The following is a 17,754-nucleotide window of genomic DNA, read 5'->3' on the forward strand; positions in this document are numbered from 1 at the left end:
GAGCTTTTTTGCGTTTGCATCTTCTGTCCAAGCAGAGAGATAGATTACGTCAACAAGCTATCCGATTTGATTGAACTAATGGATTCAATTGCCAGTTAAAATAGTTCGGTTCAAGAAGTAAGATTATATTCCTACTTTTCATGGGATGGGCATAAGATAATTTAGTGATGTGCTGATATTTAAGTAGTCACAATCTGAAATAGATGCCTATTTAATTAGTGTTCCCATCTTTCTATTCATGATCAATTTGTTATCGAGAATATTAAATTAAAGAATATTTGTCAAACCGTCAACCAATTGGACTTATCTAACCATTAAATGTTGTGGAAAGGTAAGTGGGAGTGGATATGTATGATATGAATAATATGATATTATTAAATTAGTTTTATATGATTTTTGATACTTTAAAGTTTGATTTCGCATATATTGATAATTATCATAGTTCGTGTAATTACATAATGACTTACAAATAAGTATTTCTATAGTATGTAATTACACCAACTTTAATTACTAGGTGGCTTTATTTACAAGTAGACTGTAAAATTCTGAGCTCAAAGGATACTTTCTCTTATTTTATTTGGTCCATGTCAATTTGATTATTCTCTTAAAAGCTTTTTTGTTAGGAGTTTATTTTATTAATTAAGTTATTAATTATATTTTGCAAGTTTAAATTTTATTACTAATATTTTATTTATTAATAAGAGTAATATTGAAATTGATAATAAGTTTATTTTAATTTGTTGTACTAGATAAGTAATTTTTTTATTTTTAATATAAGAATCAAGTAAAAAAAAAAAACTCATCCAATTAAAAAAAAAAAGCACATAGAATAGAATTATGGCTCAATTATTTAAATTCACTTTTCAGACAGCGCTCTCACAAAAAAAAAAAAAAGTTGACATGAAAAAAGTTTACCATGCCATTTTTCTCTTTTCAAAAAAGAGAAAAGGAATCGTTTCTTCTTTTATGAATGAAAATTTTAACCATTTAATTCTCCAATGAATTTTTTTTAAAAAAAAGTTTCACATGTGTCATTCTATATTAATTGTGTCGTCTCTATCATACATACCTACATCTTCGTTATCCCCACCTCATCCCTACGAACCTACACCCCTTATCTCTCTAATACTCCCTCCGTTCCATTTTATGTGGCACTATTTCCTTTTTGGTCAGTCCCAAAAAGAATGTCACATTTCCTTATAAGGTAACTTTATAAAGGTACAATTCCTCTTTTATCCTTGTTGGTCCCACTTAATCTTAAAATAATACTCCAATACATTTATGAGGAGAGAGAAAAAAGAGTCTACTTTTTAAAGGGCAATTTAGTAAACATTTCAAAGTCTTCTTTTATTTCTTAAACTCCGTGCCCGGTCAAATGTTGCCACATAAAATGGAACGGAGGGAGTAATATTTAACTATAGATGATACTCCCTCTGTCCTAATTTTTGTGATATTTTTCATTTTTTGAGAATCAAACAATTTAAGTTTGACCAGAATTTACGCGTGAAATTCTCAATTTTTTGAAATGAAATTTATATATTCGTAAACTACGTAAAAAGTACTATAAATCACAATGATCAAAAATTCAAAATAATTAAAGGATATATGCAAAATTTACAGTAAAAAATAGACTTGTTTGAATCTCAAAATCCGAAAAGTGCCACATAAATTAGCACAAAGGGAGTACAAATCTTTTTAAATAATATAGTTGTCTAACTACCAAACACACAAAAATAGGATAGAAATTTCACTTATCTTCTTAAAAATCATTTTTCAAGAAAATATTTTTCTTCGCACAAAACACTATTCATATATTCATTTTATTTATTATTATTATTTATATAAAATTATTTATCAATATAATAATATTAGACAAATTAACATTAGCAATGGGATCACCCATGATGACCAAATACTAATTAATTTTTTATAAAATCATTGTTTATCATACCAAGCACATATAAATTTATTTTTTAAAAAAAAACACACATTTAAAATTTCAAAAAATAAAATAAAAAATTAAAGGGATACAACAACAAGGATAGTGCATGCCACAATCAATCAAACACGCAGCAATCACTTTCCAACTTTTGTCACTTTCTTACATTCATGATCCAACACACTTTTTAGCCTAATAATTTATTTAAAAAATAGCCACATTGGACACAAAACCTCAGTAGAACACACGATTCACTAGTGTTCACACGTGCAAACCACCCCCCTAACCCCCACCACCCCCGCCAACCCCACCCTCCCTTGTTGGGGGTAGGTGAGTTTTTATCTTTCAAGAAGTACTACTCTAAAAAGCACAATGTACAACTCTTTAAAGCAATAAAAAGCAATTCTTGATGATATTTGTGAGTAGGATGACTAGTGTTGATTTGTCATCTTATTTACATTAATAAAAATCAAATCTTTAGATACCCTTTGGTCTAAATCTATTTAAAAAAGTCATAAAGTTCTTGTCTTTTTATAACAGAAATTAGTTATTCCTAATTTTTATTTAATGTGTTGTTTCTTGAAGTGTTGAGATTGAGGGAGGAGGGAAAAAAAGAAAGAAGAGAGATGGGGTTTGAGGGTATGAAAAAGTTGAAGCCTTTATTGCATTTGTTGTTGCCATTATGTGTTCATTGGATTGCTGAAGAGATGACTGTTTCTGTGCTTGTTGATGTTACTACTGGTGCTCTTTGTCCAGGCAAAACCACTTGTTCTGAAGCTATTTACATCAATGGTGTTCAACAAACAGTATGCAATCTTATCCTCTTTTACCTTTTAGGGGTTGTTTTGTTTCGTGGGATAAGGATAATAATCTCGATATAAAATTTGGGATTAGTTTTATTTCATGTTTTGTTTGAGGTATTAGCTAATTCTGAGATTATTTTATTCCTTTTATACTGATATGGTGGTATTACTGTTCCATATAGAAGGCGGGATAAAATAATTTCATGAATATCCTTGCTTATCACATTCCGCATACCAAATGACCCTTTACTGTCTGCATATTCTTTTCTTTGAGGAATCTTGATATTGTTGAGCTTAGTGGATTAAGCTAAGATGGTCACACACAAAAAAGCATATTTCCATGTGTTTGAACCATGAAAAAGAATCAATCCCATGAGGCGCGTGTTGAGACATAATATACATGTGTTTGGCCCATGAAATAGAATCAGACCATGAGACGTGTGTTGTAACATACTCATATAATTAAGTATTTAAGGTGTATTCTCCTTCAACAACTGAAGCTTTTAGATGAAATGATCACCTAATTTAATTGTTTCGTTCTGTTTGAGTGCTTGATTCCGTTATTTGTCTATGGAAATAGGACACTGATTGAACATTTGGAAAAAAAAGGAAATCTTGCCCCTGGACTGAGTAAGGAGCTTGTTATGTAAAGGAAAGGCACTTGTTTCCTTAGTGGACTTTTCGTTGAAGTAGATACTAACATTAGTTGTATGAAACTATAATGTATCTTGTTGGGATGGTGGTAATGATTTTGTTCAGCATTGAACTATTCAGTCACATCTTTTTTCTTTGTCAGTGTTTAAGTAGAAGAACATTATTGTGATTCTTGATTAGTGTTTAAATAGATTTACCCGTGCTGCCTTTAGCATTTTCTCGTCAAGGCTATCCCATGTCTGTTTAGGATGGTGAAGTGGGAGTGGGGTAACTTCAATTTGATTTGTTGTGTGTAACCAGCAGTGTACATAATTCTTTTACAGAAAGCGCGACACCCATCCTATGGCTTTTTGCTGTTCTATAACATTAAGGAATTTTTCCTACGCAGGTCGTTGGAATATTCAAGATGATAGTCCTTCCTATTCTAGGTCAGCTTGCAGATGAGTATGGGCGTAAACCGCTTCTTATTCTCACTGTATCTACAACAATTATTCCTTTCGGTACGTAATGCTAGAATCATCAGTAAACATTTTGGTAATTTCTATGTCTTCTGAAGTGTGCTTCCCACTTGATGGTGTGGCATGAACTTTTTCTGTATTCTCTTTCATTCTAATTGTTTCTCTACGGGATTGAGTGGAGTGGTAAATTTGACAAAGGAAAATATGTTTCTAAACTACAGAGCTAATTGCTAATGTACTTAAACTTCAAGAGAACTGAACTATCCCATGTTCTAAAAATTTACTATATTTTTCCTGAATTAGGTGATTATGCTTATTGGGGCACGTCTGACATTAACATTTTGTCTTGGCTTTAAAGTGCATTTCTATGGATTTGTTCTATGTATGGACCTCTATTTCACTGTTTGTTATGCCGAGGGTTTTTCGAAAATAGCCTATCTACCTTCTCAGAGGTAGGGGTAAGGTCTACCTACACTCTACCCTCCCCAGACTCCACTTGTGGAATTACACTGGGTTTGTTGTTGTTGTTCTATGTATGGCTAATTGGTTATCATGCTTATTAATGCTCATTCTCTCTTTCTTTTCTAACCTCCCAGGTTTACTCACCATCAATAAGTCAAGGGAAATGGTCTATGCTTATTATATCTTGCGGACGATTTCCTATATCATAAGTCAAGGGAGCATTTTCTGTATCTCTGTTGCTTATGCGGTAGGAGTTCCATTTGGTAATTTGCTGACAACATTAAGCCTGCGTTATTTATCAAGAATCTAACTGCAGATTCTCTTTTGGTTTTCAGGCAGATGTTGTTGACGTGAGTAGTAGAGCTGCAGTTTTTAGTTGGATTACAGGCCTTTTTTCTGCATCCCATGTTCTCGGGAATGTCCTCGCACGTTTTCTTCCCGTGGGCTACATTTTCCAGGCACGTTGGTGTTATAGCTAGACCAATTTTGGGAACCATGTTTCTATTATTGTTACTTATCGCATCCATCCTAATGAACTTTCCTCCTTCAGGTTTCAATAGGTCTCTTGATCTTTGTTCCTGTTTATATGCAACTGTTTCTAGAAGAGACTGTAGCACCAAAAACAGAGGTGAGCCAAAGTTCGACACTAAAGAGCAATACCTTGAAGATTGTCAAGGAACGATATAACTCAATGCGATATGCTGCAAATCTTGTCACTAGCAGGTAATTTTGCACGTGTCGTCCATTACATTTCGGATTCTACTACCACATGTTGATTTGGAGCACATAAAGATAGATTCAGAATAACTTGCGTGTATTTTCTAAACGACATTTTATTGTTCTCCTCAGCCCAACACTGAAGTGCATTTCTCTTGTATCTTTCTTCTACGAGTTGGGAATGTCCGGGATCAGCAGCGTTTTACTGGTATGTCACCTGCTCCTTTGAATCAAACAACGTTCCTCCCATATTTGTTCCGTCCTTCAGAATCACCAAAATATTAGTACAATGATGAGTTCTTGTTACCGTTTCATGGAATTGCAGTGTGAATTCCGACTTTGTCTACATTGATTGGAGACTTATATATGTTATTCTTAATTATGCAGTACTATTTGAAATCAGCCTTTGGCTTCAACAAGAATCAGTTCTCAGAAATTTTGATGATGGTGGGAGTAGGTTCCATAGTCTCACAGGTATGCAGAATTTTTGAGCCTTGAGTTTGTTGGACAGCGATATTGAAGCCATTCTGGCTATGTTTCTATAATAGACTACTATATATGTATATATGTAGTGCGTGTTCTGGGCACGTTTGGGCTGGGGGGACCGGTACATCTGTACAGATGAATATATATTCTAAATAGTGGTGTAATTTTTCTGTTTTGTTGTACTTGAATTTTTCCAGATTGTGGTGCTTCCTCTTATCAATCCTCTATTTGGGGAGAAAGTGATACTTTGTATGGCCTTGCTTTCATCAATAGCCTATGTAAGTTCCCTTGATTAATTTTTGTACCGGAGCAGACGCTTATTCTGAAGGAAAAATAACCTCATACCGCACTTTGTTTTGCAGGCAATGCTCTATGGATTAGCATGGGCACCTTGGGTACGTTTCTAATTATTTAAAACAGAATGCTGACTCTTAAAAATGAGAGAATGATGATAATGAATGCTTAATTGTTCCGTGAGGGTCATATCTATGCATATCCTCTTTCTCTTTAGTAGCATTTCTACGATATAGCAAATTGATTTCGATAAGAGAAGAAGAAAATGACACGAAAGGATATGAATGAAAGTCGCATTTCAAATGCACTAATAGACCAAACTCTTTCGTGTGAGTAACTAATTGCATATAACAAAAGCTGTTTTAACATTTTACTTCTGCTCTAAAAGAATACATATCAGTTCATACTCATTTCCATCTCCTCCTTCCCTTCCCTCAAAATTTTAACTGCTTCGATAACCCTTTCTCGTCTTGTTGATACCAAAGCATCAAGTATCGTTTTTGACTGTCTTTGTTAATACAGGTGCCATATTTAAGTGCTTCTTTTGGGGTCATCTACATCCTTGTTAAACCCTCTGTGAGTAATTTCTCGAACATCGTTCACGATTTCACATTACATTGAAGAGCTTAATACTTGTGGATTTTCTTCTTGATAATCCCATATCCTTTTACTTTCTTGACAGACTTATGCTGTAATATCTAAAGCAGCACTTTCAGCAGATCAGGTTAGTGAAATCATGCGATTTTAGTCTTTTAGCATAGTATTCTTCATGTATCTCTGCCCAATACATGCCAAAGTCCTTGAAAAGCAAAGCTAATAAAATGACCCACCTCAGCTTTGACACCAAGGGGCAAGAAGATGCTAATTTAGGAAACTTGTCCGCGTCCCATCAAATCATAGACTAACTCAAATCAGTGTTTTTTGTCCGAGATCTGCCTTACTTGTAGTTGTAGCTAGTTAGTAAGCTTAAGATGATATGTTAACAGAATCCCATTTTCGCCTACTTTACTTTATAATTACGTGCTGTCTTCTCATTCCTATTACAGGGCAAAGCACAGGGATTTGTTGCTGGTATTCAATCAGTCGCGAGTTTGTTATCTCCAATTGTAATGAGTCCATTGACCTGTAAGTCATCTTCTATTCACTTAACACACAGAACTCTAGATGCATCTTAATGAAATCGTGTTTAATCACTGACATAACGTTCATCCAGCATGGTTTTTGTCCCGCGATGCACCTTTCAACTGCAAAGGATTCAGTATACTCTGTGCTTCTTTATGCATGGTAAGCTGTTTTTTTTCTTTCTTTCTTTCCGCGACTTTTTCACCTGTCATACCTGTTGATGTTAAAACTTTAACTTGCACAAATTCCGTTAGGTGGTTTCACTGTGTTATGCTAGCACGCTAAAAGTTGAGGCACCACGAGAGAGGACCTTCGATGAAAATGCAGAGAACATTGAAGCACCACTTTTGACATGATACTTGAGACATTGGTACCCAAGGCTGCCCCTTTATACAACGGCAATAAGTCCGGTCTACGATCTACGTACGATAGAGTTGTAAATCTTATGAAGCTAAGTATGATCTAATTAGATTAGAAGAAGTGTATTAAAATTTGTAGCTCTTCAATGTATCACTTTATTTTTTTGGTCTAAATGAAAGATGTTGGTTTGTACTTTTGTATTTTTGTATATATGAAACTGGGGTTATGCACATTATATTAGTGAATTCAACATCTTGCCTTTTTACCATTCTAAGGATGAGAAGATCATGCGCGATGCGGGTTAAGTGTACGTCACGATTTGTCTATGTTAAGCTATCTGATTTTATTTTTTAGTTTGTGTGAACACATGCTAAGCATTTATCAAACCATGTAACAGTTTATGATATTTACACTAAATCAATATATACACGTTATTTATTTGAATTGTGTTTTTTTATTTAATTATAAGTAATAAAATAATATATTTTAGTTTATTAAATCAAAATGACTTAACCAAGAAGAAACAACAGTCCACACTCCACGTGACTTTCAAAAGTTCTTTTCTTTAATAAAAAACATCAATTTCATGCTATTAAATATTCAAGACACTGATAGAAAGTTTTTTTCTTTGCCATTTATTAATGATATAATATAAAATAGTGAAAAATTAGAAGTAAGGAGTTATAAATAAATGAAAGACATTTAAAAAAAATAGATTTAAAAGGAAGGTAAGTCTAACAAATTAAAATATATAAGGTATTGTTTTATCATATTGATACAAGAAACATTATAACTTATAGTATTTTTTTAAATAGTTTTTAGTTATTTAAATTATTTTTCAAAATAGTAAATTAATATAATTTAATTTAGCTTCAAAGATTAATTAAATTAACTTTTGAGAAGTAAAATATAAAAAAATAATAAAATTCCACCGATTTGAGGGACAAATTAAAGGCCACTCCAAAACATGAGAGAAATAATTTTCTAGTTTCATCTCTTTTTTACAAAAATGGTAAAGTGGGAAAAATAAATATCATTTTCTCCCAAAAATAGGATTATTACCCTTAAATGAACTCATTATTAATAAAATTTTGGTCCAAAAAGTCATTTCCATTGAGCCAATATAGTGGAGTATTATTTTATTGGTTGAATAAGAAAAATACTCTTTATGTCCTAATTTATGTAACATTTTTCATTTTTCGAGTATCAAATAGTTTAAGTTTGATAATAAATTTGCTTTTGTAATCTTCAATATTTTAAAATAAAATTTATATTCGTGAACTATGTAAAAAGTACTATAAGTCATAATAATTGATAAATCCAAATAATTAAAAGTTATATAAAAAAATTACGGTCAAAGATACACTTATTTGAATCTCGAAATCTAAAAGGTTGGCAATTCAAAATAATTAAAAGATATGAAAAATTTACAGTAAAAAATAAACTTATTTAAGTCTTGAAATCTAAAAAATTGGCAATTTAAATAATTAAAAGATATATGAAAAATTTACTGTAAAAAATGGACTTATTCGAATCTCAAAAATTAAGAAGTGTCACAAAAATTGAGATAGAGGGAGTATTATTTTATTCAACCGCATGTAATATACAACTTGTCATACCAAAAGTGGCTTGCAGGGGGTCAAGCTTCATGCCTTGACTAATTTGTCATCATCTCATCTTTCCACTTTTCTAACTACATATATTGTTCTAATTTCTATGTACTTTTTTTTAGGTAAAGATTTTTTATTTTTTTTACATGTATATGAGCTATTGAGATAGAAGGGGTTGTGGAGAAAAAAAAATCAAGAAAAATGGAGGGGAATATAAGCAGAGAGCAGTTGAAAATACTTGTGCATTTATTGTTACCATTATGTATTTATTGGACTGCTGAAGAGATGTCTGTTTCTATTATTGCTGATATTACTACTAATGCTCTTTGTCCTACAAAATCCACTTGCTCTCAAGCTATTTACATCAATGGTCTTCAACAAATGGTACTTTTTTTTCTCTATCTTTTCCTCTATATTGATTTGATTGTTGATAGAGAGACTATGATGTTCGAGTCAGCTTGTGTGCCTCTCGACTAATATATTTGTCACACCCACTAGCAACAGTTAACTCTATCCATCAAGGCTAGGGCACATGAACCTAGTGTTTTTTGTCTTTGCTAAGATTTGAACTTGAGATCTCGTGGTTCCCAATCAGTTCATTGACCATTAGGTGATATTATGTTAATTGTTCGTATTTCATTCATTCCATCGGTATGCTCCTAGGTACCTGTAATTGTGATCCGTTTGCTAGAACCAAGGGGTTTTTCTGTAGAAACCTCCATGAACTATAGTTGTTTTTTTTTTAATGTTTTTCCGCTTATCACAGCTGCTCTTTCCACACCTCTGGCTATCCGGTGCCAAATTGTCGCCCCTTTCCTTGTTTCTTTGATAATTGAGTTGGCTATCTTTGTGGTATCAATTGTACAAGTTCGTGAAGAGGGCTGGACGAGTCGAATGAGGGAAATCGACTTGATCGACAAAAAAGAAGAGTAGCCTCCCTAGAACCTGGCAAAGTCATTATCAATGAATTCCCAAGCAATTCTCAACCAACATATGCTATTCATTCCTGTAAAGATTATAACACACAAGAAGACCCCTTGCCGCTCCGTGGGGAGAGGGATGAGTGATACATCTGGCGAGCGCCGGTGAAGAATGCAAGCAAACATCCTTGGGTGCTTTTATTTACTTCATTATGCCCTGCAAATTCTTCTTGATAGGGGTTTCACTAAGAATTGAACATTTGTGCCTCTTCTTATGCTTTACACAATTTGTTGGATGTTGCATCTGTAGTGTTTTTGTACAATAATTAGTTGTGGGGGGAATTTAATATTTCATGTACTACAAGATTTTGCTCATTAGTTATAGGAGAAGTCTAATACTTTTGTTGTCTACTGTTTTATTTATGAGGCTATTTAAAGCCTTATCATGATTTTTGAAATTAAGAGAGTTTTTCATCCTTGCTGCTTGCATCTCTCTTAAAAAAATCATTAAGACAATTGTGTGACCATATCGTTTAAAAGCTTAAATTGTTACAGAGAACACATTTTTATTTATGTTGTATTGTATCCTCAGCACTCTCATTTATCTGTTTGGTTAATTCATGATTAGGTTATATGTTTGAGTAGTTCCTCCATTGCATCTGTTAGTGGATTGTGCACTATGGCTTGTAAAGGTTCTCTAATTTGCTACACAAGTTTACTTCAATAATTTGATGAGCTTTGTCTGGCATATTAGCTCGACTCGATTTCTTAGAGGACCATTCCTTGACTAAGAGTTACACGTGAATGGCGAAAAGATTAATAAAGAAATGACGACTTTCAAAGAACGTGATCAAGTTATATAGGTTCATGCCTTTGAAATACATAAACACTGGTTATTTGTTAAAATCAGAATGATTAGTATGTAGCTTACTTTATCCGTCTCCTCTATTCTTTCCGATGGACTGTTTCATCAAGTTTTATGCATATCTCTTCAACTGTAGGTGGTTGGAATTTGCAAAATGGTTGCCATTCCAGTCCTTGGTCAACTAGCTGATGAGTACGGGCGTAAACCTCTACTCCTTTTAATCGTATCTACTGCTATTTTTCCCAGTGGTATGCTCTTTCTTCTTAACTTTTACTTTGAGAAGCTTGTAGGAAACAATTACATCTCGCCGTCATATAACCTTTTGCATTAGTTTGCATGACCATTTCCCAAGCTATTGTGTAGCATTAGTTGTTGAATTGATTTCTATTAGCAGGATGAGAAGTTTTAGTTGTGAGAATTTTGATAAATATCAGCTGTACAAGGAGCTGATTTAAACCTAACTACCTATGTGATGTACGGTATTCATTCTATTGAAAGATGCATTCACAATTGTTTCACGATTAACATGATGGACAAATTCTTCAAGCATCTATCTTTATATTAATGATAACCTTTTCTCGAAGAATTTCACAAATATACTCTTTCGTATCTCTTAATTTGATGTATCGTAGCCACCAAATTTTATAACTTCATGCTTCTGTGATTCTTTAAAATGTTTCCATGATGTTATTAATGATCTTTTCTTTGTTTCAGCTATATTGGCTATAGACAAGTCAAAAGGATTCGTCTATGCTTATTATGTGCTGCGGATGATTTCTCATATCATGAGTCAAGGAAGTATTTTCTGCATTTCTGCTGCTTATGCTGTAAGATTTCTATACTGCATCCTGTCTAGAATGTGGTCTGAACTATATATAAAGAACAGAATTATTTTGTATGCAGGCAGATATTCTTGATGGTAGAAGCAGGGCTGCAGCTTTCGGTTGGATGCACGGAATTTTATCTTTATCGCATGTTTTGGGAAACTTTCTTGCTCGTTTACTTCCTGGAACCTACATATTCGAGGCATGACTGTTTGATTTCACTTTTCCTACTTTTTTTCTGCAGTTGCTTTGATTTCTCCATATTGAAGCGTCATATTTCAGGTTTCGGTGGCACTTTTGATCATTGCTCCAATGTACATGATAATCTTTCTTACCGAGACAGTTAAGCTAACTCCAAACCTTAACCAGCATTTACGTTGGTCAAGCAAAGCATACAAACTTGTTCAGGATCGATATAGCTCAATGAGATACGCATTACACGTGGTAACAAGCAGGTCTTACAGTTGTTTTATTTGAGTTTTTTCCATATCATTTAATGATCTTGTACCATTTTCTTCCACTTCCAACTTTTCTCTGGGATAGGAACATGATTCAACATTTCTTTTTCTTTTTTCATATGGAGACCTAGGTTCGGAAAATAAGTCCTCGTTCATATTCTTAAAAGATTCATTTGTTTTTCCTCCTCAGTTCAACTCTCAAGTGTATTTGTCTTGTTTCGTTCTTCTATGACATGGGAATGTCTGGTATCAGCAGTGTGTTAATGGTAAAATTGTGTTTTCTTCTAAAATTGCAATTACTTAAGTCTGAATAATTGAATGTTTTTCTAAGGGAGATTAAGAACTCACTGAAGTATCTTCCTGATCTTACAGTACTATCTGAAGTCAGCATTTGATTTCAACAAAAACCAATTCTCGGAAATTCTGATGATGGTGGGAGTAGGTTCAATTATCACTCAGGTATTCTTCACAGAGATTCTAGACCTGTTTTCTGTTTTACAAACACTTGTCTTTGCGAATTTTAGCTGTTATATCTGGAACCTGCATAAAGGGTCGTTTGGTAGGATGTATTAGAGAATTTATATACACTCTATTCATCATCATTACTAATCCCAACATTACTAATACACTCTATTCAGTACTATTCTTATACACTCTACCAAACAACCCTTAAGATTCTCCGTCAATTTATGTGAGTGACAGAAGTCCATTTCCTCGTTTTAGTACGAAACCTTCTTATCTGATTTAACTGACTATTAAGTAATTTGATTATTTTGTTGCCCGTGAATCGTGATCATTCCTTTTTTTGAACTTCTTTCACCTTTTGCATTTTTTCAAGATGCTGGTTTTTCCTCTAGTCAACCCATTAGTTGGAGAAAGAGTGGTACTCAGAATAGCCTTGCTAGCATCAATCACATATGTAAGTTGAGTTAACTAACTCATTTTATCACTTATTATCAATTAAACTGCTTGCTAAAAGCATCTATCCTTACGTTATATATATATATGAACAGGCATTGCTTTACGGCTTGGCATGGGCATCGTGGGTATGTAATCTTGAATCTATGACCTGCTTTATTTTGATTGCTGTCCTTAAAGTTTCTTCATCCCTGGCAAAGTATCCCACACATAGCGTGTATCGGAAAATCAAAGAAAGCATTAATTTGATAACACTATTTAACTTAAGAGCAGCTGAATTCAGTACTCTTACTTATTGCATTAGAGTATACGAGATCGAAGAACGTTGAGGAATTCTTACATTGTTAGGTGAACTAGACATTTATCTCCTTCCAGTACTCCAATGGGGTTACGTATTGACTCCTCTAATAGCTTTTTCAGCTAAAAGCTTGTCAGATGACATGATTTTGACTTTGAACTTGTTCTTTCTGTTACAGGTGCCTTACTTTGGTGCTTTATTTCGGATGGTTTATATACTAGAGCGCCCTTCTGTAAGTAGTACATCAAAAAATGTGTTGTTTGCGACACTTTAAACATCGTGCAATGATGTTTTATTGATAATCTTGCCTTTTTCTGGTTATTTTTGTTTATCACAGACTAATGCTATTGTATCTAAAGCATCAAGCTCATCTGATCAGGTTAGTAAACCATAAGCTTTACTCACAGCAGTTAAGTGCAACTGTCAGTCTAACATCTCTGATACACGCGTGCGCTACTGAAACAAAATGTTTGTCCCGTTGAGTGTGAACTAAGAAAAGTCTACTGAAGATACATTTCTTAGTCACTACGAAACATACTCAACGAATGTGGTGTACACTGTATAATCATTATCGTTATATTTCTCGAGTAATCATTGGTCTATTGAAGATACGTTTATTAGAAACTTCAGTCGATTGCTGTTCTTTGTGTTACAGGGCAAAACTCAAGGATTAGTTGCTGGTGCAGAAGCAATTGGAAGTTTTCTAGCCCCTCTTGTAATGAGTCCATTGACCTGTGAGTAAAAAAACGCGCCTTTCTTTCTTATTGAAGATCTTTTTCTTAGCTCGATTTCATTCTTCAATCAAATCTTGTTTGTCTTGGAATTGTTGCAGCTTGGTTCTTGTCTAGCAATGCACCTTTCAACTGCAAAGGTTTCAGCTTGATCTGTGCAGCTTTTGCTTTGGTAAACTTTCTCACACATTTTAATCATGTTAGATATAGAGGCCGCGTATTATAAGTAGGGAGTGTTCAACCGAACCCATTGCTTTTGGCTCGGATTATGCAAAAAAGAAGTAAATGTACATAAGATTGACACTCATCTTGCGACCTTTGACACTGAATATTGATATCCTGGATTCGCCTCTGGTTAGACATGCATTGTACCGTTTTGCTATGCAACATTTTTGTGATTTTTAACTCTAGAAACGCGATGTGTTAGGCGATGGCATTTTATTTTGCTTGGATACTACCAGAAGCACCATCAACACAAGAAGAAAATGGAGAAAGTGTGGAAGCGCCGCTTCTAGCATAAATATAATACAACTTTTTCTGTTATATATACATATGAACTGATGAATTCTGTTGACATAAGTGAAGATTGTATAGTCGAGTGACAAATGAGAAAATTGCTTTAGGTCACATGCTAGGATTTGAGATGTGACATTTTAACTAGTGCATTTTTATTTTTTGAGCATGTTATGAAAATTTCTGGCTCGGCCACAGATGATAGGTACATAATTAATATTGTAAATGTTCTGTACCTTGTGTATTTCTATTAAAACTGTTTGGATTGAAATGAAAGGCAAGATTTTTTATTTTATTTTTTTTGGTTTAAAATGGAAGAAAAATAGAGAAAATAGCAAGTAATTAAGAGAATTAATTATTATTTTTTATGAAGAGAATTAATATATTCCTTCTTTGTATGATTATTATGAGAGAGAGTCCTTTGAGTTTGATTAAAGTTAAAGTATGAATAACATTAACACCAACTATTCAATTTTTTATTTTTTTTTGAGATTCAAAGAATCATATTTATTTATGCAATAAAGCTTTCAAAGAATATATAAACGTGAATAAAATTCTTTTATTAATTAAATTATATTATTTTCTTGAATCCAAGTTTGGAATCTTCTTCTTGTTTTTTGTTTGTTGTTTTTTTTCACCTTAAAATAAAATTACTACTCCCTTTGTCACAATCAATATGATACTATTCAAATTTTGAGAGTTAAATAAGAAATCATTTTACCGCAATTTACTCGTATATTTTAAAATATTTTTACTACTGTGATTTATAGTACCTTTTATGTAAGATATTTGTAGAAAAATTAAAGATTGTAGTATTTCTTGATGCGCGATTAAAATAAAGAAATTAGACTCTTGAAATTCAAACTATATAAATTTGATTAAAAGGAATAATTTTTTCTTCAATTAACTAAATACTCAATTTTTTCAACTCCCAAACTTCAATAGGAAAAAAAAAACAATTAATAACCAATAAAAGTCTTAATCACACAATAAAAGACCTCTATTTTGAATGTCAAATGGAGAATATTTTATAATGTTTTTAGCAGCCATTTTAGAACATGTTATTAGGCAATTAAAGAATATCAAGAAAACACAAAACGTAAACCCAAAGCTAAAAACAAAAGAAATGGTCTCCTTAACGTAGCATCAACGACTTCGAATGATTCTAATCAACAAAAATTATTTATCATAAAGCTAATCTTTTGAATAACCATTTATTATACGAAAATTTTATTCGTACTCAATATTTATATTGAATCAAAGAGATATAAAATGTGTTTTTCATACACACATTTATTACTTTTGGGTCCAAATTTTAGTTACGTTAGACCCATAACAAAAATTATTTGTCAAACACAGATTGTTACTCCAACTCAGTTAAAATTGCTTTTAAAGTTAATTAGTTACAACACACATTGTTACCTTCAATAAGTTTTTTCGAAAGGCAATTTCCTTAAATTTTAATCTTAGCAGATTTTGAAAGTTTAGCTAAACAAACTATCAATCATTGATTAAATGATATAATTACTTTTTATTTTATTTTATTTTTTATCTTAAAATTAAGTTATTTGATTTGATTTTATGTAAACATTCGAAATAAATGATGAATAAATATTTATGGAATGGACCCTTTCTCTAAACTTTTATCATCTCCAAGAATCTTTCTAAAACGGCAATTCCAAGTAACACCAAAGTTCCCTTTATATAATTTATTTTTATTATTTAATTTCCAACCCCACCAACCACCAAAAGTCTTCTAAATTCCAATTAATATTTAAGCCTCTATTATTGATTCCTTACCATTAATTTCCTTTCTCCAAAGAGCATAATTTTCTCCTATTTATTTTCTTTGCTTATTCACGTACACACATTTTCAACTTTGAAGTCTTTTAACGTTTGGTTCATATCTTTGATTTGATTTCTTGATTTATTTATAAGTACATTTTCTTTTAATTATATTGTTATTTTGTTTACAGGTATAAGGTACGTAACGAATCTTGTTTTTGGAAATTGAGCGATTGATTTGAAATAAGTCGATCGCTCACATATTTATATAAATTCGTTGGGTTAATAGTCACAGTTTGTTTGAAAGAAAAAAAGATGGCGGAGGAACAAAGGATGCAAGAAGGAGGAGGGCATATGCTATGTGCTAATAATTGTGGGTTCTGTGGTAGCCCTACAACTTTGAACCTTTGTTCCAAATGCTACAAGGATCATTGCATGAAAGAACAACAATCGCGAACCGCTCAACTTGCAATGGAAAAGACTCGTCCCCAACAACAACAATCTGAATCAACGTCTACGTACATGCCATGTACAAAGCCGTTACCAATTCTTGAAGTCTCACAACCACGAGAGACCGAGATTGCAACTAGGGCTCCTCAAGTGCAGTCAGATACTGCGACTGAGGTTCCTCAGGTGCAATTGAATACTGTAGCTGATCAGACTCCTCAGGTGCAGTCGAATCGTTGTGCCACGTGTCGAAAACGGATCGGTTTAACGGGTTTCAAGTGTAGGTGTGGGGTCACATTTTGTGGTTCACATAGGTACCCTGAGCATCATGGTTGTACCTTTGACTATAAGTCAATGGGAAAGGTGGCAATTGCCATGGCTAATCCATTGGTTAAGGCTGAAAAGCTTCACAAAATTTGACTTATTAATTAATTAAGGAGAATTAATATGAACCATTTGATCCATAAACTGGTTGATCAAACGGCCAAGATTGTTGCTAATTAAGCACAAGTTGGTGGATGGACTTTGATTATATATATTTTCTTTTGCACATTCTGTGAAAGTAGTTGTTTCATTAATTAATAATGTAAGTTAATTAGGATATCTTTTATTGTTTTTCTTTTAATATTGTATGGTTAATGGTAGGATTTTATTTCTCTAATTTTCTTAATTCTTCATTACTAGTTAATTATTTGCTACATAGTCGAGACTCTAGACAAACCTTTCAAAAAACAAAATCAAATTTTATAATCATATAACTAACAATTATATATAGTCAATTATCGTTATCAATCACAATCACAATTATTTATTATATAATTCATTATTGTTAATCAATATTATTAGCCAAAACTCATGACAAAACCATCACCCTTAACCATCATCACCGTCAATTACCATTGTCAGTCCACACTTATAACAACGTACCACCAGGCAATTGCTATCGCTAGTTATCCCCATCGATTACCATATAAATTTATTTATTATTGTAGTATTAGATTAATTAGAATTCTCAATAGAAACAGACTTATATATTCAAATATTGAGAAAACAAACTTTCTTATTGCATCATTTGAAATTCAGTTGTTTT

At 32.7% G+C, this 17,754-nt stretch overlaps 3 protein-coding genes across 4 annotated transcripts; all 3 read left to right on the forward strand.

Moving 5' to 3' along the window:
- The first annotated feature begins 2,387 nt into the window (after positions 1–2,387).
- Positions 2,388–7,559, forward strand: LOC125844691 (uncharacterized). The gene is made up of 14 exons (XM_049524011.1): positions 2,388–2,745; positions 3,785–3,896; positions 4,451–4,563; positions 4,652–4,774; positions 4,867–5,039; positions 5,166–5,241; positions 5,421–5,507; positions 5,717–5,797; positions 5,882–5,914; positions 6,336–6,389; positions 6,496–6,537; positions 6,860–6,938; positions 7,027–7,097; positions 7,190–7,559. The coding sequence occupies exons 1-14, from the start codon at positions 2,566–2,568 to the stop codon at positions 7,289–7,291; spliced, it is 1,326 nt and encodes a 441-aa protein (XP_049379968.1). The 5' UTR covers positions 2,388–2,565; the 3' UTR covers positions 7,292–7,559.
- A 1,521-nt stretch (positions 7,560–9,080) lies between these two features.
- Positions 9,081–14,708, forward strand: LOC125845530 (uncharacterized). 2 transcript variants are annotated; one of them, XM_049525055.1, is made up of 14 exons: positions 9,081–9,289; positions 10,827–10,938; positions 11,405–11,517; positions 11,594–11,716; positions 11,797–11,969; positions 12,163–12,238; positions 12,345–12,431; positions 12,811–12,891; positions 12,986–13,018; positions 13,367–13,420; positions 13,526–13,567; positions 13,844–13,922; positions 14,021–14,091; positions 14,347–14,708. In XM_049525055.1, exons 1-14 carry the CDS (start codon positions 9,107–9,109, stop codon positions 14,437–14,439), a joined length of 1,320 nt encoding a protein of 439 aa, XP_049381012.1. In that variant the 5' UTR covers positions 9,081–9,106; the 3' UTR covers positions 14,440–14,708. The 2 variants fall into 2 exon arrangements, with proteins under 2 accessions (XP_049381012.1, XP_049381013.1); XM_049525056.1 differs by lacking the exon at positions 9,081–9,289 and adding an exon at positions 9,733–10,017.
- A 1,677-nt stretch (positions 14,709–16,385) lies between these two features.
- On the forward strand, positions 16,386–17,226 carry LOC125844493 (zinc finger A20 and AN1 domain-containing stress-associated protein 4-like). The gene has a single exon (XM_049523802.1). It carries the CDS (start codon positions 16,533–16,535, stop codon positions 17,082–17,084), a length of 552 nt encoding a protein of 183 aa, XP_049379759.1. The 5' UTR covers positions 16,386–16,532; the 3' UTR covers positions 17,085–17,226.
- The last annotated feature ends 528 nt before the right edge of the window (positions 17,227–17,754 follow it).

Source organism: Solanum stenotomum, chromosome 11 (assembly GCF_019186545.1).
Source record: "Solanum stenotomum isolate F172 chromosome 11, ASM1918654v1, whole genome shotgun sequence".
NCBI classification, from domain to species: Eukaryota; Viridiplantae; Streptophyta; class Magnoliopsida; order Solanales; family Solanaceae; genus Solanum; species Solanum stenotomum.

Coding starts and splice junctions, on each gene's coding strand:
- LOC125844691 (XM_049524011.1), top strand. CDS start 2,566: ATGGGGTTTGAGGGTATGAAAAAGTTGAAGCCTTTATTGCATTTGTTG. Junction 4,564..4,651: donor GTATCTCTGTTGCTTATGCG/GTAGGAGTTCCA, acceptor TTTGGTTTTCAG/GCAGATGTTGTTGACGTGAG. Junction 5,508..5,716: donor TAGGTTCCATAGTCTCACAG/GTATGCAGAATT, acceptor GAATTTTTCCAG/ATTGTGGTGCTTCCTCTTAT.
- LOC125845530 (XM_049525055.1), top strand. CDS start 9,107: ATGGAGGGGAATATAAGCAGAGAGCAGTTGAAAATACTTGTGCATTTA. Junction 12,239..12,344: donor GTATCAGCAGTGTGTTAATG/GTAAAATTGTGT, acceptor CTGATCTTACAG/TACTATCTGAAGTCAGCATT. Junction 13,019..13,366: donor GCTTGGCATGGGCATCGTGG/GTATGTAATCTT, acceptor TTTCTGTTACAG/GTGCCTTACTTTGGTGCTTT.
- LOC125844493 (XM_049523802.1), top strand. CDS start 16,533: ATGGCGGAGGAACAAAGGATGCAAGAAGGAGGAGGGCATATGCTATGT.